The sequence below is a fragment of the Papio anubis genome, chromosome 6 (genome assembly GCF_008728515.1).
Source record: "Papio anubis isolate 15944 chromosome 6, Panubis1.0, whole genome shotgun sequence".
Taxonomy (NCBI): domain Eukaryota; kingdom Metazoa; phylum Chordata; class Mammalia; order Primates; family Cercopithecidae; genus Papio; species Papio anubis.
In genome coordinates this window covers 156,625,585-156,653,353 of record NC_044981.1, presented here as the reverse complement: position 1 = coordinate 156,653,353, position 27,769 = coordinate 156,625,585, and the positions used below count along the sequence as shown (strand labels likewise).

General features: G+C 45.3%; 1 protein-coding gene across 1 annotated transcript in view; it reads right to left on the bottom strand.

Annotated features, from left to right (window-relative positions):
- IGF2R (insulin like growth factor 2 receptor) overlaps positions 1-16,545 on the bottom strand; it is a 132,785-nt gene extending 116,240 nt beyond the window's left edge. The window contains exon 1 of the mRNA XM_021938044.2: positions 16,216-16,545. Coding sequence (XP_021793736.1) covers positions 16,216-16,364 — 149 coding nt within the window. The 5' untranslated portion in view covers positions 16,365-16,545. The remainder of the gene's footprint in view (positions 1-16,215) is intronic.
- Positions 16,546-27,769: the final 11,224 nt, after the last annotated feature.

Genomic DNA, 27,769 nt, shown 5'->3' with positions numbered 1-27,769 from the left:
TCTGTCAAGTCTTCTAAAAGTCATTGACGCTATGCTGTATTCCATCTCGACTGAAGGAAACCAGCAGGACACAGGAGGAGGAGCGGGGAGAACTGCAAAGGCCCACAGAAGCAGCTTGTCCACTGGAAACAACCCAGGATCCCTGCCCATTGTCCCAGCCTTGCAAAATCCAGTGACCATCCTCAAGGGAGGCAGCCTGATTTCAGTTAGAATCACTCTTTTGGATGCAAAACCATCTGTCCAAGAACCTTGGTTCTTCAAAACCATCACTCTGGGACAGAAAATGTTCTAGAGAATCGGCAAAAGTAAGCAAAATCTTTGCTATTCTATGTCATTTTTCAGAGCGTAAAACAGCCAATGGTCCCTCTCTCATTCTCAAAAAATCCAAATGCATTCCAAAGCCAGCCCGACAGCTGGAGATACACACATGTGCTGCAGCAGCTCCTCCAGACAGTGCTCCCCGGCCGAATCCACAGCTCTGGCACTAGCTGCAATGGCACTTTATACAGCTTAGTGGAGGCATCTTCTGAGGTGCCTGTTATCCCCAACGACACCGTCACTCTGGGACAGTAATGTCCTCCCTCCTGGAGCAATGACTGGCAGATGCAGGATCAGCATCTACTGATGGCTTGAGAAGGAAACTGGCCAGTTTGGCTAAGAACCCACGACAGCACAGCTCTCACCCACACGGCTAACATGTGAGCCAAATCTCCCCACAGAACTGGACACCATTATCCAACCCTCCCAAGTTCCTCAGCTTTGAGGCCAAAGATCCCAAGGCTCAGAAGGAGGAACTTGCCCAGCATCACAGAATTACAAAGTGAAGAATAAACCCAGGCAGTGTGAGGCCCAAGGGTGAGTCCTTAACCACTTACGTAAACAGCTACATTTATTTTCCATTTTTAAAAACGGTTTTAACTTTTCAGAAAACATTCAGTTTCAGTTACAACATGAAAACTGGCAAAACATTCCACAAAACTTTAGTTTAAATCTTGTCACAATAAATGCCATTAAAATGATAGACTCTGTATAGCATAAAGATCTCTGAGTTCCTATTATATTGCCAACCACCTATATAATTTGATTCAATAAAATGCTAGTCATATAGAAAAATTAAAGTCATCCCTTCACGGCACCTTGTAATCACAGAATCAAGACCCCTAGTACAGGCCTGAAACCAGGAATATGGTTTCAGATGTGGTTTTTCCTTTACATACATACCCATGATTAAGTTTAATTTATAAATTAGTTGTTGTAAAAGAGTAATAACTAATAATAGTACAATTATAACTGTAATAAATGGTATGTGAATATGGCGTCTCTCCCTCTGTCTCAAAATATCTTAATATTTTCAGACTACAGGTGACCATAGGTAACTGAAACCTTAGGAAGTGTAACTGCTGATGGGGGGACTGGTTTACAGTCACTCACTTAATGATGGGGATACACTGTCAGAAATGTGTCATGAGGCAATTCTGTCACTGCACAAACATCACTGAGTGTATCTGCACACACATAGATGGTGTCACCTCCTACAAACCTAGGCTATATGGTATGTCCTATTGTTCCCAGGCTACAAACCCGCACAGCATGATGCTGCATTGAATACCGCAGGCAACTGCAATACATGATACATACTTAAACATAGAAGAGGTGCAGCAAAAATATGGTATGAAAGATTAAAATGGCACACTTGCCTAGGGCACTTAGGATGAACGGAGCCTGCAGGACTGGAAGTGGTTCTGGGTGAGTCAGTGAGTGAGTGGATGTAAAGGCCTAGGACCTGACTGGACGCTTTTATAAGACTGCTAGCGCAGTGGGTTCGTGTATAGCAGTATTACCACAAACATGTGACTAATGCATTGTGCTATGGCGTTACAACGGCTACAGCATCACTAGGTGATAGGAATTGTTCAGCTTCATCATAATCTTCTAGGACCAAGGTCATTTATGCAGACAGTAGTTTAGGCAGTCCATCATTGGCCAAAACGCTTCTCTTCTCATTTTTAATGTCATGGATACTACTTGAATAATAAAGGCAGAATTCTAAGAGTGGTTGAACCCATCTGAGGACAGCCTCTATGAAAAAGCTGTGAACTGTCCAAAGATTCAGACCCCATCACATCACGCTATCAACAGATCATATGCTTTCTTGCTCAACTTCTTCCCCAAGCTTAAACTTCTGCTACTCTATACTCCCAGTCCACTTCTGCTTTCTCTTCTGCACAGTGTGAATTGCCAAACACCAGAGCATTGCCTTCCACAACCTCTCTTCCCATACCCAACTGGTTTCCATGGAAATAATACCAATTCCTTCAGTCGGCTCCTTCCCACCGGCTGCACTGTCCTTGCTATTTCTATACAAGAAGCTTGTGAACTCCACAAACAGGGACCACATCTATATTGTCTTCCTCAACTCAGATGCACACTCTCCTTTAATCAGACTACTCAGCTCAGCAGAGTCCAACAGTGAGTGTTATCCACAACTCAGAAACATTCTATAATCAACCCATCAGGCCCAGCAGGAAACAGGGAGCAGCAGAAGTCACACACAAGGCAAATGACTTTAGAAGATGTCTGCTTTTAAAGCAAAGTCTGTGGTTTGAAACATACCCTATTTTTTTAATTTAACAAGGACAATTAATTTAACCATATAAACCAAGTACACCGTCGGAATCTTTCCCATAAAGAAAGCTCAGATACAGTTTTGCTCCTGACTGGAATCTCACTGCTTCTGCTGAAACCATCCTGGAGAACTGCAGTCAGTTCACGCCTGTTCAGAAGCACAGAGGTCCCATTTTAACCTCATTTGCTTGGAATTTCATAATATCCTGAAAGGTGCTGGCAGATTACCAATTAGAAGGAAGCACACAAGTAACAGACTGTCAGCCAACCCAGAGACAGGAAGGTGTTTCTACTTTCCTGCTACTGTTCCAGCAAGGGCCGCATTCAAAACCCACCCTGGTCAAGACGAAACCAATCGAAGGGCAGCAATGAAGAAGTGAATCTAACTCCAGGCCGACACAGTTGCCTGGAGTTCAAAAAGCTTAAAACAGAGAGATGGAGAGCCAGCTTTACTGAGTGAGTTCTAAACGTCTGTCCAAAAATGAAAAATAAAAAATTCAAAATACTATGTCATAGGGATACAGATATAGAATATCTTTAAACTGACATTGGTATCTTAACATGACAGCTCTCAGAGTTTTCATATATGCCATCACCGAATGCTTACAAAACCACAATAGCTTGCGAGATGTAATTTGGAGTTCTTTCCTTTTAAAAATAGCTAGCGTCTAAAGTATGTAAAATTCTATGATCAAAATATATGGTATCCTCAATTTCTTAAAAGAAAACAAATCTTAGAAAACTGGGTTGTTTCCTTTCAACACAAAACATCTCCATGAAGTATCACTCTGTCCCTTCCTCATTTATTGCCATAAAGCCAAACTCTTTTAAAATATATCTTAGTTTCCTCAGTTCCTGTCAATCTTGGGGTTATGCTAATTGTCATGTAACTATTAAACATTTTATTACTGGCCTGCAATTAATAATCAACACGTAAAGCAAGATAAAGGCAGGATGGGATCAGTAATAATATAAGTAGGCATGTGTGAATCTGTAATTTGGTTTCCTTAGAAGACAGAAACCCAGTTGGTGACACATAAGTGAAATTCACATAACAAGATACGTGGTCACTAGCTAGAGAAGTGTTTCTCTGAGGCTACAGCAAGGAACAAATCTAACACCTTGGAGACAAAGAGAATGTGAAGTCTTTCCAACCTGAACATCCAAAAAACATTTTCCTACTTTTGACATGCATGCAAGTCCTCTCACAGAATATTCAAGAAATCACCTGGCTCACTACTGCCCCTGATCAGTATCAGACAGTGTTTCAGATCATACATATCCAGCACCGTCACCTTCAGAAATCCAGACCAGTCTCCTAAACTAAGGAGGAAGGGAAAAAACAGCAGGGAAGAAGAGCAAAGAGGCCAGGTTCCCACACCGGACCTTGGCAGCAGAATGTCAAGAACGTGAGGTAAACACTGTCGTCAACAACTTTCTATTGCCTACACTAAAACAGAAACAATCTGATTTGCACGAAGACTCGTACCCCGAAATAAAGGCTGGGGAAGCACATGAGTTTGACACAGCATGGCCAGGGCTTATATAGGAAGTACTTCACTTCCTATTCTATCAAACCCACAAAGCTGTGGACAAAGATACAGGGCTGACAAATACAAATAAAGAGAAGCAGGGAAGTGCCAGACGTCAACCTTTGGTTTTCCCTGAGAGGTATGCAGGGTCTGGAAGGAAGCCCGGTGCATAGAGAGGGATCCGGTTAGAAGCTCTAAGTCAAACATGGCATCTAAGTCAACGTCAGAGCCCACAGAACCGGGGCAGGCAATGGGGACTGCGTAACAGAGGTCACCTAGAATAGACAGGGGAGAATTCTCCTGGCTACCCTAAGAAAGGTGCCATGCAGAGACTGGGCCAGATTCCTGCCCCAGCGCTGACCAACAGGCTGCGTGAGCCACAGTCTCTCCCAGCTCAACTTCCTCGACAAAACTCAGCTAGCCCTCAAGGACGCTGTGAGGGAAAAACCACCACCAGAAACAGAGAGTTTTTGAGACAGACTATGATCTAAAGCTTTCATTTGAATCCAGAGAGAGATCTGGACGGCTTAAAAACTAAGTTTACAAAAAAAGGTGAGTTGGCTGGGGGCGGTGCCCTCTGAAAGGACTGTCACATGACACTGGCAAAGAACCGGAGGGAGAGCCAGGCAGGCCCCTGTCCGGAGGAATCTCCGCGGAGCTGATGAAGACAGAGACACACGCACTCAGACAAACACTCACACATACACTCAGACACACACGCTTGCACTCACACACTCATGTACTCACACACGCACTCACACACACATACACTCAACTGCCTCCTGGGACTTCTCAGGACAGGCATGGCACTCTGGGCCTGCCCGCCCTGCACCATCCACAGCAGAGACAGGTGAGTCCAGAGCTTCCAGCAGGACAGCAGCAGGGGAAACAGGACCCGTGCAAACACGCCAGGGCGTGGCATTCCCAGGAGGTGGGCAAGTGCCCTCCACAACAGAAAGCTACCAGAAAAATGGCCGGCCCTGTCTCTGCTAGCCTTGGCTCAGATCAACTCAACGGTAGAGGATGCAGGCCAGTATTTCAGCTCTAAGCCCTGCTCCGTGATGATTTTCTTCCAATAAGAGCAATTACCTGGGCGGTCTCATACTTCGCTCCTCATATATAAAGAAGAGTTGTAGATGGGCTAAACCCCCTGCTTCCCCATGTGGATGTCTGAGTTCAACCGCCTTTAAGAACAACCCAGCCCCCACCGCAGAATTCAGACCTTAATATTCAGCCCCCTACTCTCCCTGTCACCAAGGTCCCAAAAAACCCTTCCAGACCCAGGGTCCTTCCTGGAGTGTGCAAACTACAAGGGAAGGTGGGCCTTTCTAGAAAACTCGCCGGCTGTCAGCTCAGCTGGGTGGCCCACGACGTCAGTGAGGCCACTGCCAGGCGGTGGTTCCTCACAAACGCCAATCAGGGGGACACAGGAGAAAGGCCCCTGCTTTGAAGATGCTGGGGCCAAACATCAGACGGCAGAGGCTCCGCAAAGCCTAACACCCAGCAGGGGCTGCTTAACACCCAGCTAGGCTCCCTCTCCACCTTCTTGGAGACACAGAACTGACAGCCTAGTGAGGTCCTAGTGAGAGGTACGTGACTTTGCCTCAGGTCACAAATTCACAAAGTGGCCAAGTCCATGTTAGAAAGAGGCTAGTCCTCCTCCAGAGCTCAGGCTACCTCCATCGCAGCCTAAAGGCAACCTGAAGAGGAAAAGCAGCTACCTTGCTAAACTGCAACCCTTATCTAGGGATCTCGCAGCTCCCTGAGGCAATCCAAGCAATCGAACCTTCCATGTGCCTTTCAATCGACCCACCTACTGAAATCCGCAAGGGCTCTGGTTTTTACCCAGAGGGAGCCCAAAGTCCCACAGCCCCTGTGACCTGGCCACAGCTAGTCCTCCACGCTCTCTGGCCCCTCCCTCCATTCTCCCAGTGACTCAGCCCACTCAGCCACGCTGGACCCTTGGCTGCCTCTCAACCAAGTCAGACATGCTTCCCTCCGGGTCTGACACGTAGGCCCCTAATCCGCGTGCCTGGTTCACTCCCTCACTTCCAGCCTCTTACAGAAAGGCCTGGGGACAGTGGACTCTCCTATAAAATGGCCCCATCCTCGGGGCCCCACCCCTGACTCTGCCACCAGCTCTCCTCTCCCTCTGCAGGTCCAGCAAAGTCAAGGCCATGAGCTCACGCTGCCTGTCACTCTAAAGGGGTGACTCTAAAAAGACAGAAAAAAAAAGAGAGAAGTGCTGGCATAACTGACGCACTTCAAGAGCAGAGACCAGGTGGAGGGAGGGTGCCTCAGGGGAACAATGAGGGTGACTCACTGGAGTCTCAGACTTGCCACTTCTAGGAAACCCACTTCTTTAGCGCTTCTATTCTGGTGGCTTGGCACTCTATTTGCAGGCCACAGTGGGGTGCAGGGAGTGTTGGGGGAGTTTTTTAAGTACTAAACAGCTGTTTTAAAAAGTATAACTGATTCTGGAGTAGAGATAACTGCGCAGATGGCAACGAGGTAATTTTACACACACTCAAAATCCAGTCGTGGGTCCGCTCTGAAGGAGCTCTCTCCTCCTCCCAGCACACAGCAGGCATGAAGAAGGTGGCAGCCCTGACTGCAAGACCCTCCTGACCTTCCCTCTAGGCCACAGCCCACAGGCAACTCAAACTGCAAAACAAAGGCCAGTTTTCGCTGTCACACATTCCTGAAAACAGAGCTTGGGCCAGTGCTTCCACCACCTCCCTCACTTCCCACACCCCTCCCTGTGAAGGATGACACTCCTGGGATCTGCTTCTTCATCCTGGACAACTTACCCTCCAGATGTACTGAACAATGGTTGCAGCCCAGGGGATCGAAAAGCACACAAAAGGAAAAAGAAAACTCCCACCACAGGTCTGCAGCTGGCTGAAGAGCCAGGTTCACAGAGCGCGTGGGATTTTCCCCACCCTGGAGGATTCACAGGGAAGTGCCCCTCTGCCCTGGCTAACATGGAGACAAAAATAGGCTTATGACGCATTGCTTTGGGCACCTCGAAAACCTAAGCCACCATACTTTTTTTTTAAGTTGCACGGCAAGGTAGAATTTATGAAGCACTTCACATCCAAGCCACTGGCCTGGACACTTCCATTCCCACTTACAACAGCACCCATGTGCAGAAGTTAGCTGGGACTTCCTGATCCAACCACAGGGAAACAGGGAGGACGACTCTTCGTGCCCTGGAACCACAACAGCCCCCTTGCTCCCAGCCCAGCCTGGGACCAAACCGCCACAGGAAGGAGGGTGACCCCCGGCCTCCACCCAAACTCCACACCTCGAGTTATCATTGTTCGGGGGAATCCGAGTCCGTAAGGACTCCTCAAGGCTGCAAACCTCAGAACTGCAGAATCTGGGATGCAAAATGGACCTGGAAATCATGGAATCCCGTGGTTTTAAAACTTTAAATTTTAAACAGTGGAAACCTTTCTTTCTCGTGAGGAAGCTTACATGGAATGCCCATCATGAAACTGATGATGAAGAAATGCTGTCTGGTTGAGGCAGAAACCCCAAGACACTAATGGAGAGTGCTGGCAGGCCAAGAAACAGGTTATAAAAATAAATCCCTGATGTAAGGCAGCATCTGTAACTTACAGATAAAGCAACTGCTACCACTACAGCACCGATGAACACCGAGGACGTGCCAGGCATTCAAATGTCTCCCAATTCCCACACCTAGCCTACAACATGGTTAGCATCCCACACCTAGCCTACAAACACAGTTAGCATCCTGACTGGACACACACGGAAAGGAAGACCTTGAAGGTTCGGTGACTTGCCCAAGGCCTGTGAGGGGAGAAGTCTGGATTCAAAACTAGGAAAGTGACTTCCAAAACTAACTCCCTAATGAGAGGCTTTCAAGCAGGAAAGAGGGAAAGAAAACTAAGTCCCACCTCTCTTGAGGAGGAAAATGAGATCCAGAAAAAAGAAGTGATTGGACACAGCCGACTCAACAATCCAGATCCCCCATCTCAGGCCACACGCTGCCAGCAGCAATCAACAGGGGTTTAGCAGCTGTCTCTTGGCAGGAATGGCGCTTAGGGGTGACATCAAGAGGGTGGAAAGGACCTAAGGCGCCAAGACCAGCCACAGAGGCACATCCTGCCCATCCCCCAGTCTCCCCAAAAACAATTTGCAGCCAAATTCCAACAACTGCTCCCAGCCCTACCCTATGCAGCTGCACAAAGACGCAGCCAAGGCCGGGTGGAGACCCACTGCAGAGAGCACGGTCAGGAGGCACTTATCACTGCAAGGTCACCAGCACCACGCAATCATGGTGACAAACTCAAACCAAAGAAACTGGACCCAAGGAAAAAGAACGAATAGGGCAATCAGAACAGAACTTTAAGAGAGATCTTCAGAGGGTTGACAGAAGCTACAGCGTCCACGTAGAAAGAACAGGCAGCTGTGACTACAGATCAGCTGAGATCCTGTAACAAAAGACAACAGGGAAGCAGAAGAGCATTTGAACCACGGGAGAACCGGTAAGCTGGGCGACAGCAGCAACCGGTATCTGTCTACGTGCCTGTCCACAGCGGCAGCCAGATACAAATAATAAAAGCAACAGACAAACCAAAGAAGAGTTAGGGCAAAGAAAAGCTGAACAGCACCATGAGTAACTTTGACCCAAACAGAGAACATTTTTTCCAAACACATAATACACTCCCAACTTGACTAGGTGTTAGGCCACAAGGGAAATGTCAGTAAGTGCCACCACATTTACCAGCACAATGGAAAACCTAAATTAAAAACCCCCAAAGTTTATTGATCTGAAAAAAATAAAAATCTAAAAATTTAGTGAGTCCAGGAAGTTGAAACAGATAGAACTTTTGAGTCCAAAAAGGAAATACACAGAATTGAAATATGGAAAAAAAAAAAAAAAAAGTATCAGAATCCATGAGAGCGGTATGGTACTCCACAGAAAGAAACATGAAGCTTTAAATATATTTCTTAATTATGCAAAATGATTTAAAATAAAAGAGCTAAGCATTCAATTCAAACTAGAAACAGGAAAATGATGTAGAAGTTACTGAGTGGATAAATTAATAAAATTGGAAATAAATGGTGAAAAGATGATGAAAAAACAAAACACTAGTTCTTTTGCAAAGACTTTAAAAAGGTAAATACGTCTTTAGTAAATATAATTAAGGAAAAAAAGTACATAAGTAAACATTAGGAATTTTCAAAATTTACCTAGAGCTATAGAATATCAAAAATATGACAGTAGCATGCTACTTATTTATATATGAATACATAATTACAATGACAATTTTCTAGGAAAACAGAGATTACCAAAATTGGCCCAAGAAAAAGTAGAAAATCTGAATAGAAAAATAAACTAGATAAAACTGAAACCATAACCAAAAGTCCTCCCCAATGATATTCCACCTAAGAGCACCAGGCCCAGATAGTTTTACTGGTGAGTTCTACCAAACTTTAAGAAACAGAAAATGTCCATCTTATATACAAACTGTTTCACCACATACGAAAATACTAAAAGCTAACTAGCTCCTTCCACAAAGCAAACATATTATTGATAACAAAATCTGTCAAGAACGGCAGAGCAAAAAAACTGTAGCCCAATCTCACTTAAAAACAGAGCTGTAAGCACATGTCATAAAGTATTAGTAAACAGAACTGGATATAATCATGGAAAAAAAATGAACTTTCACCCTTTTTGTGGCGTTATTTACATATGTATGTGTGCGTGTATACACATATATGTATATATGTATGTATTTTTTCCCAATCTGGTTCCTGGCTCCTAACTCCCGCAGTCCTTGTGTCGGTCTTTTGTTATGGTCTTTTGTTATAATGTCGGGCATGTCAGGCCTCAGGAAACAATCTCTCCACCTGCCCCTCCTTCCACCTGCCCCAAGGCAGGACTCTCATCTTCCCCACTTTCAGACTGTGGGTCTTAAGATCCTCCCCAGTGAGGGTCCCACCCTATACCCTGGGAGAAGAAATGCTGACCTCCTAAAGCTTCCATAAAAACTGGGTTGGGGGAGCTTCCAAATCGTTGAATGCACGGCAGTTCCTGGAGGGCAGTGAGCCAGGGAGGTCACGGAGGCTCCGCACCCCCCTTCCCCCATACCTCACCCTATACACCTCTTCATCCGTATCCATTGTAATATCCTTATAAACTGCCAATCATCAGCTTATGTTTAGTGTTTCCTAAGTTCTGTGAGTCACTCTAGCAAATTAATCAGACCCAAAGAGGCACTGTGGGAACCCCAAATTGAAGCCAGTTGGTCAGAAGTTCCCGAGGCCTGGACTTGCGACTGGTGTGGGTTGGGGAGCAGTCTTGGGAACTGAGCCCCAAACCTGTGGCATCTGACACTATCTCCAGGTACACAGGGTCGGGAATTGAATCGGCCAGGGGTCACTGCTTGGTGCCCGGGGAAAAACCACCACACATTTGATCACAGAAGTCTTCTGTGTTAATGACTGTTGTCATGGAATGAGAGCAAAGGAAAAATATGGTTTGAGTTTTCTGGAAACATCATATATAAAAATTAAATTTAAAAAATTGATCCTAGAGTTAAGGAATCACAGTTAAAACTATAAAACTTCTAGGGGCAGTCATAGGAAAAAATCTTTGAGACCTTGGGGTAGGCCAGTGGTTCTGAATTGGGTGTGATTTTGCCCCCTCCCCTCCAGGGCCTTTGATATGTCTGGAGACATTTTTATTTGTCACCACTGGGGGAGAGGGAGTGGTGGAGTGTAGTCTTGGTATCTAGTGGGTAGAGGCCAGGAATGCTGGCTGACATCCTACAATGCCCAGGACAGTCCTCAAAAAATTCCCCAGGTCAAGTGTTACTAGTTCTAGGGTTGATTCCTTAAGCTACCAAAAGCACAAACCACAAAGAGTTACAGTCCATCAAATTTTTTAAAAATCTGTTCTTCAAAGGATATCACTGTGAAAATTTAAAGGCAAAGCAAAGACTAAGAGAAAATACTCATACTACTCACACCTTACTCATATCTGAGAAAGAACTTGTACCCAGAAGACATGAGGAACTCTTACAACTCAATAAGGAGAAGACCCCAAAAACAATTTTTAAGGGGTAAAACGGGCAAAATATGATTTTTAAAGGACGCTGCAAAAAATACCCAACAGTAAGCACATGATGATGGTGAACATCACCCAGGACTCCAATAAATACAAGAAAAGATATTCCTTTCTTGCTCAACTTGATGAGTCAGCAGAGAGATGAAAACTGAAACCACACTGAGATACCACTACAACTCCACTTGAAAGGCTAAAATTAAGACTGGCAGGTGTTGACAAGGATGTAGAACTGGAACTCTCATACATCACTGGTGGAATTGCAAAATGGTAATTCGGCATTACAGTTTGGCGGTTCCCATAAAGTCAAACAGCCACGTCCACCTCCTCACACACCATTCACGACCAGCTAGGGCATTAGCAAGAACTCTCCATGGCTAGGACAATCAAAAGAAGAAAAGGAAGAAGAAAAAGAACAGCACCTCAAAGTGATGAGCTGCTCTCTGCCACTAGGCTCAGTTCTAGAGCCTACTCAACTCTCTCCCCAATACAATAGTTCATATACCAAGATCGAAATAGAGAAGGGAACATCTCAATTATTTCTCTCAGCCCCATCTTTTAAAAATCTCTCTCTCTATGAAATGCTGATAAAAGATATGAGGCCCAACTCAGGCACTCATTTCCTGGGAATCTGCCAGGATGCCGTTCTGAGAATTAATCCATGAGATCTAATGTAACCATAATTAACAACCTTAGGCATCCACATACACTTATCATTGAAAGAAATGCACACACACAAATGGATGTGATCCAGGTTTAACATGTGGCCCAAATTAGACATATAAGCATTGTTCCTTTGGAAAAATTACAGGGGAAAAAAAAATCTCCTTAGAGACAGTAACTAAACCAACCTCAACTCCCAGCTGGCTTCATTATTCTCTTGTCCTCAACATAGTAAAAACTTTCTAGCATTTATACCTACACAATTTGGGGAAAACTTGTTCTGTATAAATTTTAAAGTTCTTAACTACCTAAATCTGGCCATCCCAATGCATTATTTTATCATTAATGCACACTGTTAAGACCTCACCCATTAAGCATCTTAATGCCTAACTAAAGGCTGGAAACGTGCGTATTACGTATATAATATGACATTTTACAAAGTTTAAAGCATATGGTAATAAGTAAAGCTACTGACAAGCTGAGGTCACTTTAGACACTGTTGCTGGTTTTGCATGGCCTGGCCTCTGCTCCTCTCCTCCTGAATGCCCTCTCTTCTTGCTCTATTGTTCCTGCCCCCACTGACCTTCAGACACTCCTTCCTGCCCCAAGTTTTCTCCACAGGCCAGTCCCACAGCCTATCACACTAGCCTCAGGAAACACATTTTCTACTAACTTTGTACTAGCATATCACCTCCCAAGAAATACCTACATAAGAATCATTAACTTCTAACTCAGCACAGGGATCACCTGGCACAGTAATCCACTTGACAGTTAACACTTTGCTGAGTCTCTCCAAAAACCAAGCACTTATTTAAAGCACTGCTTCAAGCCAGATACACTTGGGGAAACTTGCCTTTGTCGTGCCTGACTGTTCAATGCATAACTCACAGAGGACAGGCCCCTCCACATGCGTGGACACAGTGAAAGCTGCTGCTGAAACGGTGCTGTCTCCTTCATCCCTCCCAATTACTAACTGCACCAGGAACTGCACCCCATCCCAGGAGTGCTTAGAGCCAAAGGTCACCTTGACGCTTTGCCCCCACAAGGTGCCTGGCAGGCACCCCTGAAGCAGGCCCGGATGTCCCTCTTGTTGGTCTAAGCGACTGCAGAAGAAAAATATTCTCTCTAGATTCTAGAGAGCTGGGCTTGGGAGGAGAGGTTGTTTTCCTGGAAATCCAACTCCATCTTTTAGAGACAATGAGAATTTACGGCTAGAATTCTGTTAAAGCCATATGGTGTCTGGGCGCTCCAAAACCTTTGCAAGGATAATGACTTTCTGGGGACCATACAACAATGAACAAGAATACTATCAATGGAAAAACGCATTCCACATTTGAAACGATCAATATACAAACATTTGGAATGTGATCCTTCTGTACATTTGGGACTGCCTCCATGTGACCGAGCAGCAAAAACAAATGGGGACATTTGTAGGACTCGACTTTTCATGCTCACACTGGAGACCTGGCAGAATTATTCACACTTCAGCAAACTGATGCTCAGGAACAAAATTAAAATGTAGCTTAACACATCACACTTTGGTGACACTTCGTAGAATTTTTTGTATCAAATTAAAAAAGAAAATCGACTTACTTTCCTATTCCTCAACTACATGCTACATTTAAGGAAATTTTAGCCAATTTTATCTCATAAAAGTACAGATGACTGACACCTCCCCTGTCCCAAGAAAAAAAAGTTTTCAAAAAGTATTTAAGGAGAGGTATCAATTTAAAACAGGAATATAAACCAGACATGGTGGCTCACGCCTGTAATCCCAACACTTTGGGAGGCTGAGACAGGAAGATTGCTTGAGGACAGGAGTTCAAGGCCAGCTTGGGCAACACAGCAAGACCTCATCTCTATTAAAAATTTAAAAAATAATAATAATAAGCCAAGCGGGGTGGCGTGCACCTGTAATCCCAGCTACACAGAAGGCTGAGGCGGAAGGACTGCCTGAGCCCAGGAATTCACGACTGCAGTGAGCTAGACTGCACCACTGCACTCACACCCGGTCAACGCCGTGAGACCCTGCTTCAAAAAATTATAAAACAGGCACAGACAGGAAGTTCACTTTGCACACGTTGGGTTTAAAGTAGAGACTGCAAGTGGCTATGAAGAAGTCTGCATGTGCAACTACAGGGAAGTAACAGGGAAAGAGGTGGGTGAAAATCCATCTCTGAAATGACTGGCAGGTTTGCTGTCCTAAGAAAATCTGGCAGAAAAATTACACACAACTTTGAAGGTATTCTAAGACTACAAAGGGCACATCTTATTATATTCACAACGCATATCAACCTCAGAAACCTCTTCAGCATTTGCTAAGTATGCCCACATGTGACAGTGGCCAGAAAAACGTCAAGATACAAAGTCCACTCCTACTGGACCAAGAGATCGTGTTCCACCTGGAGACGAGGTTCGTGAACACAGGTTCAAGACACTGCCATGACTAAACTAATGCAAAAGTAAAGGCCCCATTAATCCGCCAAAGTATCATCAGTCTGACCTTGAAGCCAACATTAATCTTAACTGTGAAGAAACAAATTTCAATTTGTTAACAGGACCAAGACTTCAACCTCACTAAGTCAGCTGGGTTAATTTCTCATTGTATTTATGTCTTTATTTTTAATACAGGGCCTTGCTCTGTCGCCCAGACTAGAGCGCAACTCGACTCAATCACAACTCACTGCAGCCTCGACCTCCGAGGCTAACGCTATCCTACCACCTCAGCCTCCCTTAGCTGGGAGTACAGGAGTGTGCCACCGCGCCCGACCCTCATTTTCATATTTTTTGTAGAGACGGGGTTTCGCCATGTTGCCCAGGTTGGCCTCCAACTCCTGGACTCAAGCGACCCGCCCACCTCGGCCTTCCAAAGTGCTGGATTCCAGGCATGAGCCACCACGCCCAGGCGAGTTAACTTATTTTTGGTCACAGAAGCCAGTATTCCAAAATGCCTTCCTCCAAATGTTGGTCTCAGCCTGAGCTGGTTTAAGTTGCCACCATTTCTCTGTATCATGCTAGTTACTGGAGTAACTGTGTATCTTAGGGTAGCTAACTGGTCTATAAACTACACTGTCACAAACTCTCCCTCCATCCACCCTTCCCCTTCCAAAAAAGCGAGAATAAAAAATACGGGCCTTTCCAAAGAGTTTCTATTGTGAGATCAGCCTCACCCTCCTTAGAATAATTTCTGCATGTTCTGAACACAGGGGTGCTAATAAAACTCTCTCTGATGCAAAGGAAAAATAAGAACCCCCATAAACCCTACCACAAACGCCACGTTCAGCCCAAAGTAGGCTCAACTTTGTTTCATTCTGAAAAGCAACTTGTTATTGCCAAGGGAGAAACTTGTCTGTTCAGAACTTTTCATCTTGTTTCCTTTTTACCAAAGTTTAAAAAAAGTAAATAAAAGCTGAATTTTCCATCATCCTAAACATTCCAGAAAAGAATGGTCAGAAAATTCCTGAAATTCGAAGTTCCCCAGGTCCTGGACTGCTGGCAGCTGCGGGACATGCACAGCCCTCGAGGGGACTGATGGGTTATACAATCATGGTTCCCAGAGCAAGATCCACTAGAATAATCCGCCCCGGAGACAATGACATCATGTGAGCAACGAGGCAGGAAGTTGGGCTCAGAGAAGTGAAGGGTCAAGTCTTGAGAGCTCACACTGGAAGACACCCCCCTGCCCCCAATCTAAAGAAGACAAAAGTCACCGCCTGCTAAAAAAACAAACAAACAAAAAAAACTACTTTAAAGAGAAAATGAGCCCACGGGGGGAAATCAATCAGCAAATGAAACCACAAACACTCAACTCCAGGACCATTCTTGCGGGCTCCGACGCCCCGGTGAGCCTCTCCACACCAAGGGGCCTCACGGTGCCCCGCTGGCGAAACTCTGATGCAAACGCGCAGCGGGAACAAAGCGAAGTGGAGTTCCTGCCTCCAACTTTCCCGGACACCCGGCCGCGCGAGGGCAGCCGCCGACCCCGAGGGCCGGGGGCGGCCACTCCGCACAAAGCCGCCCCCGACTCAGTGACAGCCACAAGTGGCCGGCCGCGGGACTCCAGGAACGCCAGGACCGCGTGTGCCCCCGCGCCCCCCGCGCCCCCCGCCCGCGCACGGGACCCGGTGGGGCTCCCGGACACCACGCAGGCAACTTTCCCCTGGGAACGGGACGGACCCGGCGCGGACCGGAGGCGACCTGGAGACCCCAGGAGCTCCTCGAGCGCTCCCCGCCCCCCACGCCGGCCGTTCGCCCCGGGCACCGCGAGCGGAGCCTGCGTCCGGGTGGGCCACCCACCTGCACAGCTCGGGGAACGGGGCGGCCTCGGCCTGCGTGGCCCCCGGTGCCGCGACGAGCAGCAGCAGCTGCAGCAGGAGCAGAGAGCGCTGCGGGCGGCCGGCGGGCGCGGGCCCCAGGTGGGAGCTCCGGCCGGCGGCGGCCCCCATCGCGCCGGGCCCAGGCTGCACGGCGGGCGCCAGGTTGATGGCGCGCGACTGCTGGGGGCCGCGCCCGGGACGGGGTCGCGCCGCCAGGGCAAAGGCAGAGGTGGAGACGGAGCCGGAGCTGGAGCCCGAGGTGAGCGCGGCTCGACTGGGCTCGGCGACAGCGACAGCGGCAGCGGCGGCCCCGGAATCGCGTCACGTGACAGCCGCCCGGCACCGCCCCCCACCCCCGCCCCCCGCTCACGTGACTCCCTTGTTCAGGTGACCCCCGCCCGCCCCGGCTCCTCCCAGGCCCGGGTCACGTGAGCGCAGCACGCGCGGGACAGGAAGCGACGCGGGCGGGGCGCAGGCGCCAGGTGCCTCCCGGGGCCTGAGCTTCTCGGCGGGATGGGTGAGGCGCGGGTGCCTGGCCGGGCCTCAGTTTCCCCTCCCACCGCGCCCTGCTGGATCGTGGCGGGTGCTTCCCAGCTTACAGCAACTGTTCCCAACCTCGACCGACGGGTAGGGGAAAATAGGGAACTTGGATCAAAGTGCCATGGAGGTAAATGCCTTCGCACAGTCTCGTGGCAGCGGATCCGTGGGGGGTGGGAACACACTTTAACTGCCCATCGAGTCACATCATGGGGGTTTACAACCTTGGCCCATCAGAGCCTCTCAGACCTTCTGTGGGAATGTTATTGCCCAAGCATGGGCTTCCTACAGCAAGGAAGGCAGCACAAATACAGCAAGGTGAAAGAGTGGACAAAAGTGTCGCTGTCAAGCAAGTGCCACTCAACAAAGCTTTATTAATTCACTATGTGGATGACCATGAGCTAGCCACAATGAAAGTAGTACGATGAATCTAAAAGTCTTGAATTTAAAAAATTCACTTTCTTTCAGAGCAAAGATACAAAGTAATCATGATTGAAAAGAGTAATCATCATCATCATAAAAGCTCATCTTTTTTAGTGCTTATTCCATACCAGACATTGCTAAGCATGTAAGCATGAATCTTTAAAAACCTATGAGATGGGAACCTTCTTATAGATGAGGAATTGAGGCACACGGATATTGAGTAACTCACTCAAAGACACTCTGGGATGTGGTAAAGCTGGAATTCAAACACATATAAATAATCATGACCCAATAATAGCTAACATTTCTTGAGCAAGTAATTATGTACCCAGTACTGAAGTGTTCTGACACTGTAATTTAGCTCATTTAATCCTAACAGTCCTCTGAGAGGGGTGCCTTTATTGCACCCGTTTTGCCGATAGGGAAAGTGAGGAATGGAGAAATTAAATAACTAGTAAGTCTTGCAGGTAGTAAGTGAAAAAGCCGGGGTTTGAACCCAAGCCGGTCACAGGCCTGTGACCTAACCGCCGTGCTTATTCATATATTGCCCAAGAAAGGGAAGTGTTGTAGTGATTCAAAGGGAGACCTCAGGTGTGAACTGTGGACATCGAAAAAGGGTTTGTGGTGGTCGGGCGCAGTGGCTCATGCCTGTAATCCCAGCACTTTTGGGAGGCCGAGGCGGGAGGATCACAAGGTCAGGAGATCGAGACCATCCTGGCTAACCTGGTGAAATCCCATCTCTACTAAAAATACAAAAAATTAGCCGGGCGTGGGGGCACACGCCTGTAGTCCCAGCTACACGGGAGATAGGAGAATTGCTTGAACCCGGGAGGCAGAGGTTGTAGTGAGCCGAGATAGCGCCACTGCACTCCAGCCTGGGAAACAGAGCGAGACTCCATCTCAAAAAAAAAAAAAAAGAAAACGAAAAAGGTTTGCGTTTTGCAACTCCAGTGTTATAATGGATACAGGCAAGGACCATCAGTAAATACTAAAACCATCTGATGAAAAATTATTGTGAAACAGAATATTCTCTTTGTCTCAAAGTATCACCTTCAAAGTATATTTCCTTAAAAAAGACAAAATACATCTTCACAATGGAAAGATCTGTTAGAACCACCTTAATCAAATGATTAAAGCTAGTATCACCAATTTTTTAAAAACTATCATTTTCTGCTTTCTAAAGTGATGCAATAAAAAATGCAAAAGGGTAATATTTAAAAGATGGTATAATCATAACTCAGATGTGGAATGAACATGTATCAAAGGTATTCCTTAGTTCATTCATTAATGTGAGAACCAGTAACATGTCACAGCTGGTTCAAAGGAAAAGCCAAAGAGAATCCAACAAATATTCAGGCAGTTAGGAATGCTGAAAGATTGCCTATAGTTGGAAAATTGGTCAGTAGCCATAGGTCAAAAAACAGCTGCATACCCAATGGACACAATTTGCATTTCTAAAGACAAAAATCATATATATTACCATCACTATTCTACAAGTTACAGAGTTGTAAAATACCTCAAAGACAATGGCAGGCACAAGACCCCATAGAATCAGATAACACGAAGGAGTGTACTAGACAACAACTAGCATTCCATTACAGTTGACCACTAATATTTTGGGTCCATTTCAAAGTCTTTCACAGTTATTCCCTACCATACACACTATCACAAGTAGTCTTGCCAAGTTTAACTTTAATTAAGACAAAACAATCAACTTCAAATTGTGAAACATATGACAAGAAAACTGAACTGGACTATTGCAAAATATTAATACTCTGAAAAAAACTCTCCTCCAAAAAACAAAAAAAAAAGTGGAAGTGCTATTGTAGATCCTCATAGCAAGCAATAACCTGTGGGTCAAATGTGGTAAGGCAGCTGTTTGGTAAATAAAGTTTTGTGGGAATACGGCCACACCCATGTGTTTATGTATTATCTATGGCTGCTTTTGCCTGCAATGACACAGTTGAGTAGTTGCAACAGAGACTGTATGACTTGAAAATCCTAACGTATTTTGCCATATGACTCTCCGCAGAAAAAGCTTGCAGAAAAAGTTTGCCAACCTCTCTTCTAGATCAGTGGTTTTCAAAAGTGTGGTCCTTAGACAAGCAACTTTTGTGTCACCTGCCAGCTTGTTAGAAATGCCAATTCGTGGGTCCTGCCCCAACCTACTGAATCAAAATCTCTGGAGATGGGCCCCAGGATATTGGGAGATCTACCAAGTTCTCCACGAGATTCTCATACACATGGAAGTTTGAGAACCATCGTCCTAAATTAAAGGAGACTAAAAAGGCATGACGAAATGCAATGCATGGTTCTTAATTGGAGCCTAGACTCAAAAATAGGAAGGTATAAGGGACATTTGGAGACCACTGGAAAATTTTTATGTAAATCGTATATAAGACACTTTAAAGCAGCAGTCCCCAACCTTTTGGCACCAGGCACTGGTTTCATGGAAGACAATTTTTCCACGGATGGCGGAGGGGGGTTGTAGGGGATGGTTTCATCAGGCGTCACAAGGATGGTGCACCCCAGACCCCTCGCATGCATAATAGGGTTTGCACTCCTATAAGAATCGAACACCACCACTTATCTGACAGGAGGCGGAGCTCAGCGATAATGCCCTCATTCTCCTGCTGTGCGGCCCGGTTCCTAACATGCCACGGACCAGTGCCAGTCCAAGGCCCGGAGGGTTGGGGGACTCCTGTTCTAAAGTCAAATACTATAGGGCATAATTCTCCTTTATTTCATTTAAATTTTCCGAAAAACCTTTGAGGAAGTAGAGACTCGCAGATGTCAGCCTAAGACCCCCTGTTATAGGCTGAATTGTTTCCCCTAAAAGGATATGTTGAACTCATAACCCCCAGTACTTCAAGTGTGACCTTATTTGAAAATAGGGTCATTCCTTATAGATAAATTATGATGAGGTTACACTAGAGTAGGGTGGGTTCTGAATCCAGTATGACTGGCGTACTTACAAGAAGTGGGCGAGAGACACACAAGGAGAAGGCAGCCGTATGAGAATGGGGGTGCCATGCATCTACAAGCCAAGGAACGCCAAGGATTGCCAGCAACACCAGAAGCTGGGACAAAGGCATGGAACAGATTCTCCCCTAGAGCCTTCAGAGGGAGTGTGACCCTGCCAACGCCTTGGTTTTGGACTTCCAGCCTCCAGAACTGTGTGAGACAATTTCTGTCATTTTAAGCCACCCAGAGGTACTTTGTTATGGCAGCCTATGAACACAAATAGCCAAAAATACAAATGTCCCTCAACTGATAGGACAGATCCAGGCTTGGCATCCAGGTGCTCCAACTGCCGCCCTGTTGTGATGACCCAATCTTCCTGCACCTGACATTTGGCCTGACTTTGGAAGCACAAGCTCAAATGACAGACCAAGGACAGAAATAGCAGCTACTGAGGATGTCCCCACATGGTGTCAAGAGCAATAGCAGGGGCAGGTAACACTAATAGCTGCCCCTTTGGAACACAAACCATGAGCTGTCAAAGTGATGGCATGCACGTATTGCTCTGAAACCCAAACAGAATCTCACCCCAAAGACCCAGGGACTTTTTAGAACACCCAGAAAGGAGCATGATTCTACCAAAAGACCCTCAAAACACATTGCGATTCATTGTAGGCTTTTCTTGATTCCTAAGATCATAAACTGCCAAGAAAAAATGTACAGTAGATAATATTGAATCAATGTTAAATTTCATGAGTAAGATAAAGCTACTGTGATTATATAGACGATGTGCTTGTTCTTACGTGATACATGCTGAAAGTGAAGTGTCATGATGTTGGCAACTTTCAAATGATTTGAGGGGAAAAAAGGAATATATGTATGGATAGCAGGCAGATGTTAAAAATATTAGCAATCACAAATGGAGATGAAGAGTATATCAGTGCTCTTGTACTATTCTTTTGACTTTTCTGTAGGTTTGACATTTTTCAGAATGAGAATTGGGAAAGAGATCTCATCATGAAAGAGATTGCTTTCGAGTGAATCTGGAAGAATAGGAGGAAATTTAGGGAAAGGACGTTGCAGGCAAAAAGAACAGCAAGTGCAAGGCCATGGTAAAATACAGAAGCTGTATTTTCTGTACAAGGCCTTTTGCTTGAGCAAAAGTCACATGGGAATAAAGAAAAACTATTTTTGGCCAAAAACTGTGCTAGATCCTGGGCTTATAAAATATAATCCCTCCCTCAAGGAGCTCACAGTTTAGGACATAGTCAATTCATATATAAGTTTGAAATTTTTATTATGCCCAGCTCCTAGAGGATCTTAAATGGTCATCTAATAAGCTTAGATTTGGCTGGATATGAAGTAGGGAACAATAACAGCAGATACAATAATACATACTGAAGGCTTACTCTGTCAATGCCATTCCTGTGTTATATCATTTACTTTTAATACCAACCCCACCAAATAGGTAATTTTATTACCCTCATTGAAAAGATGAGCAATTCAGTCATAAAGAAATTATATACCTTGCCCAAGGTCATGCAGTTGGTAAGTGACAGCGCTTGGATGTGAGCTGTGTGATCTGGGACCAAAGCCCATGCTGTTAACTCATAAACTGCCTCCTCATTGAGAGATTTGGAGAATGAGAAAGAGATGTTTACGGTGACACATCAGGAGAATCCATCTGGTTTTAAGATAGACTGGAAGCTAATTTATTAAAAGTATCAGAATTAAGGTGACAGAATCGACAGTAGGAAGCCTTGTGTCCTTCAAAAACACCCAGTTCCCAATTAGTTAACACCTGGCCACGTAACTATCAAAGGTAATGCCCTAAGGCTTTGGCATGGAAATTTAGAGGGGAATGGGTCTAGAGCATGAGGCAGGTGTGGTTGGCTGCCTTCCTGCAGGCATCTCATGCCCTTGATTGCTGGCAAAGCCCACCTCCACCAGAGGCTGCGGGTGCGAGATTCTCACTTCCCAGACATCCTTACAGTCAGAGCAAGGGCATATGACCCAGTCCTGATGATGGAACTCGATGGGCAGTCTCCTGAGATCTTCTGCAAAAACGTTTTCTCTCCAATAAAAAGAGATGCAAAAGAGAAATCCCTTCCCCTTTTGTGTGTTCTGGATGCAGTACTTTCTAGATGAAACTGCTGTCCTCTCGTAATTGTGAGGGAAAATGTGGCCAACACAGTGGGAACAACACGGAAGACATCAGCATCCTGAATGACACTGGGCCACTTCACCAAAACTCTTGTATCTGATCTTTTCTTTTGTGACAGAATAAATAAATATTCCTAAGCCATGTGTGTGTGTTATTAATGTATTGCCTCTCTGCTTTGAATGCACATTCTAGTATATGCTCTGTGATAAACAAAGGAATTCTTTTAAGCAGTTCTCCTTTCAACTAAATGACATTAAGCTTTCTGAGCAGAGGACACTGGAGGGAAACTGCAGAAGAGATTCTCCTGCTGTTCCCAGGACATCCATAACATGAGGTGCTGACCATCTCCTCCCCAACCTGCATAGTAGTGCAGACCAGCTCCAGCCTGGCCAGTCTGCTATCCAATAAATGGAACTAAACTCTTTCCCATGAGATCTGAATGCCTTCAGATCTGAATGCTTGTCCTTCCTTGAGTCCTCTCCATCAGCCCGAGGGACTATGTAGTGTTTTCTTATATCTTATAGTTACTCCTCTATCATAGTTAGTAATTATTTATATTAAAACTCCCCTGTTTCTACCTCCTGCCACACCAAACTCCCAAACTGCCACACCGTAATTAGCTGGCTTTGTATTTCTTGCAGCCAAAAGCATACCAGCTGACCCAGTGCAGCATTTAGCAACCTGTTGGGTAGGACAGACAGGAAAGAAAGAGTCAATGATGATCAGTGCTTCTAGATAGGTAGGTTGAGTCCAGAGAACAGAGAGAACAGAAGAGAAATGAATCTGAGGAGCAAGATGCTAAGTATCTTTTTGCGCAATAGCAAGTCTGGGTATTCACAGGTGACCACTAGACAACTGGTAATGCAACACTGAACACAGGCAGGAAGCCTGCGTTTGACGTAATTATGGGGAGGCGCTCGCAAAGATGGGAGAGTTGACATTGGGAGGAAGGTGAAGAGAAGGATAACTAGACATTGGCATAGTGAAAGAAATTGCCAAGGAGACAACAAAAGAGAAAATAGACTCTTGGTATTAACTGTCTATCAGCATGTAATAAATTACCCCCAAATCCAGTGGTGTAACACAACCACCATTTATTAATTCTCACTACTGAGAATTAATGGGATCAGAAATTTAGACAGGGCCCAGTAGGAATGACTCATTTCTGTTTTATGACTTCTGGGCCTTCAGCTTTAAGACTTGAAGGCTGGAAACTGGTATCATCTGAAAGCTTTTCACTTGCACATTTGGTGGTTGGTGCTGGCTGTCAGCTGAGACCTTAGCTGGAATGCCTACATACAGCCTCCACATGTGGCCTGAGTTTCTTCAACTGTAGTAGCTGGGTTCCAAGTCAAGCAGAAAGAGAGAGAAGGAAGAGTAAGCGAGGTGGAAGCTATATGCTTCTTATGAGTCAGCCTTGGATCACAGGACACCAGTTTTGCCATTATGATCAGGACAGTCACCAAGCCCTACCCAGCTTCAAGAAGAGGAAACCTAGACTCTAGCTCTCAGTGGGGGAGGGCTACACACATCACAAGAAGAAAAAGTGAAATGGAATAAATATCCAGGTGTGGCCATCTTTGGAAAGCATAACTTGCCACACTTGAAGACCACAGTTATGAGTAAGAGAAAATTTGCTAGAAAACAAGCAGAGACATAGAAAGAGAACCAAGGGGATTTACAGGAGCCAAGCGGAAAGAGAAAGTTTCGGTGAATTACCATTTGGGGACTATGTGGAGCTCAGTTATGAGAAGCACATGTGGAAATGATGGTGGTGGCCGTGATGTGAAGGATACTAGCAAAAATAGCACTTTTAGGTTGGTGTTTACAAGAAAAGTCTACAGATTAATTAGAGACATTCGTTACTTAAGTTCTCCAGCTGGGGAGCCAAGATCAGCTTGTGTAAGTGAAAAGATAGGGAAATGTAAGTGAAAAGATAGGGAAATGTACAGTGTCCTTTTAAACAAGCCATTATCGAACTCAAGATATGTGCTTCAGTTTCCTTATTTTTAAAGTTCCATACCAGCAGAGTCAAAGAGCTCAGAATAAATAAAACCCATTAGATCTGTATTTGCAAGATATAGTTTAAGTTCTCTCATGAAACTGCAACAAGAACAAGGTGGCTTATCAAACCACCACCTTTCTCTATTCTACTTGCACTCTGCAAAAGCACAGTTCAAAGAGAAGGCAGTAAAGTTAGTTCAACAAACATATACTGAATACTTATTTTTAATTGATACTTGCTATGTTCATATGTTAAGTTTCTAACATATGAACTCTCCCAAAATTCGTGTGTGGGAAACTTAAACCGCAATGCAACATTGTTGGGAGATGGGGCTTAATGAGAGGTGTTTAGGTCATGAGGCCATCACCCTCATGCATTATAAAAGGCCTAGAGGCTGCAAGTTTGGCCTCTTAATCCTTTGCTCTCACTGTCTCTTGCTCTCTTCTGCCTTAAGCCATGGGATTATGCAGTAGGAGGGCCCTCACCCGATGCTGTCACCATGCTCTTGGACTTCACAGCCTCCAGGACTGTGAGCCAATACATTTCTGTTCTTTATAAATGACCCAGTCTCAGGTATTCTGTTATAGCTGCACAAACAGACTAAGACAATAACATACCTGGCACTAGGGATGCAAAGACAAGAAGGCACAGGAATACAAAGACAGGGGATGCACAGCCCCTCCCCGGAGGGACTGACAGGTTTAAAAAGAGAGACAAATAGATTATTTACAACTCAACTTGATGAGTAGGTTGATAATTAAGGGAAACAGAGAACACCTCTAATTCTAACTCAGTCTGGAGGAATCTGAGAGGAATTCCCAAAGAAAATGATCTAAGCTGAGTCTTGTAAGGGGCAATGTTTGGCAAAGGTGGGGGCGGGGGGAGAGAACTTAGTTTAAAAAAAAAAAAAGCAAAAAACAGCATGAAAATGGGAGAAAGCTTGCCTTGGAATGGGGCCTGTGACAGATTCTGGGAAATGTGTCTGGTTCTTTGTGACTGAAATACAAGTAAAAGTGAAAGAGTTGGGGAGATGGAGCTAGTGAGGGAAGCACAGGGCAGGTTTTAAGGAACTTTGTGCTTTGCTAAAGATAAATGAAACTTGAGAGGCTTTTTAGCTGAGTAATCACATAATCAGTTTTCGTTTTAGGCAGATCACACTGCCCACCATATGCAGGACAGGTGTGGGGAGCAGTGAGGGGATTACTGGAGATAGGGACTCAAGATTTGTGGGCTGATGGACTGTGCCATAACGTAGGTGGTATGGGTTCAGTTGTGACCACTCCCTCCAAGATGTTGAGGTCTTAATCTCTAGTAACCCAGAATGTGACCTTATTTAGAAATAGGGTTGTGGCAGATGTAATAGTTCAGATGAGATGATTCTAGAGAGGGTCCCTAATCCCACATGACAGGTGTCCCTATAAAAAGAGCATCACGTAATGAGGCAGGCATGTGCACAGGGAATGCACCATGTGAAGACTGGAGTTGGACTTGCACAAGCCAAGGAACTCCTGGGATCCAGGAGAGAGGCCTGGAGCAAATTCTTCCCCTTCATAGGAGGCATGGCCCTACTCAGACCTTGATTTTGGACTTCCGCCTCTAGACCTGTGAGACAATATATGTTAGTTGTTCAAAGCCACCCAGTTCGTGGCACATTGCTGCAGCAGCCATGGGAAATGGTTGCAGCTGGTGAGAAATGATGAATGCCCAGTGAAGGAGAGGTAGCAGCAACGGGACAGAGAACAGCAAGAGGCGCTTGCCAGGACCCCAGCATTGATTGGTGGTAGAGGTAGGGAGAAAGAGGAATTAGGATGACTCTCAGGTTTCTGGCACCATGACTATTTGGTGATGCCATCCTCTGAAAAAGAGGAAATGGCCCCAGGGTTACTGCATTTTGCTTAATGCTGGATCCTAGTACCTAGAACAAATATTTATTGAACAAATGAAAAATGGCTAAAAGAAGGAAAAGAGGAAGAATATCTTTTTCATATCCATAATACACACATAGATCTTTTCAAGTTTCCCCTTTCTTTACCAAATTTTAAAGTTCCATACTATTTTTTTTTCTGTATAACCTTATTTACAATGTTCTCCATTGTCCAGCTTTTACCCCTCATATTTATTACTTCCTCCCTTTAAGGTGCACATTTTTAGTAAAAAAAAAAAAAAAATAGAACCCCTGATCCCTTAAAGAAAATATGCTTGTAGATACCACCACAGTGCCGAGCACCTAGTAAGTGCTCAATAAAAGCTACCTATTGTTATTGTTATCAGAAAAATTGAACATGTGCTATTCTGAAAAATCTGGGACTCTTTTTTTCCCCCTTTTTTCCCCTTCATTTGACATCTTTCTAGCCTCCTTTTTTGTCCTTCATTTCATCCCTAACTCTTCCTTCTGACCTGCCTGCCTCTTTCTTCCACCATCACTTTTGACCAAAAATGAAAGAAAAAGAGTATCATGTGATGAGGCAAGCATGTCAATATTGGTTACCTATGGCAGCATAACAAATTACCCCCAAAACATGACGACTAAAAAGAACAATAAGCACTTGTTATCTCTCACACCCTCTTTGGCGAGCCAAAGTTGCCGTCATCTGAAGGCTTGATAAGGTTGAAGGGACTGCTTCCCATGAACTCACTCACATGGCTGGCAAGTTAGTGCATCTGCTGGTGGGAGGCCTTGGTGCCTCTCCAAGGGGGCTCTCCACAGGGCTGCCTGAGCATCCTCACAGCATGGCGACTGAATTTCCCCAGAGCAAGCAAGCCGGGAAACCAAGGTAGACTCTGTGATGCCTTTTAAGATATTGCACGCCATCATGCCAGCCATATTCTATTGGTCATAGAGCAACTCTTAGATGATGTGGAAGGAAACTCTATGGGGGTATGAATTCCAGAAGGCCAGAGGGGCTTGGGCCACCTTGGAGACGAACTACTATAGAAAGATGGGGGGTAGGTGAGGGGCTGAGGAAGTACAGTTGGGGAGCAGGGATTGACTGCATAATAAAAGAAAAAACAGATATTACACGTGTGTCCTTTTTGTGAATACTATATTCATTTCATGTTTTTAACTTCATTTTTAAAACTTTCTGTGAATTAAACTCATCAAGGTAAACATGGATCAAAATTTCAATCTATGTGAAGTTATCTGTTGAAAATCTGTAATTTCAGCAGGGCATGGTGGCTCATGCCTATAATCCCAGCACTTTGGGAGGCCAAGGTGGGCAGATCACCTGAGTTCAGGAGTTCAAGACCAGCCTGGCCAACATAGTGAAACCCCTACTAAAAGACAAAAATTAGCCAGGCATGGTGGTGTGTGCCTGTAATCCAGCTACTGGGAGGCTGAGGCAGGAGAGTCGCTTGAACCCAGGAGGCAGAGGTTGCATTGAGCCAAGATTGCACCACTGCACTCCAGCCTGGGTGACAGAGTGAGACTCCGCCTCAGAAAAA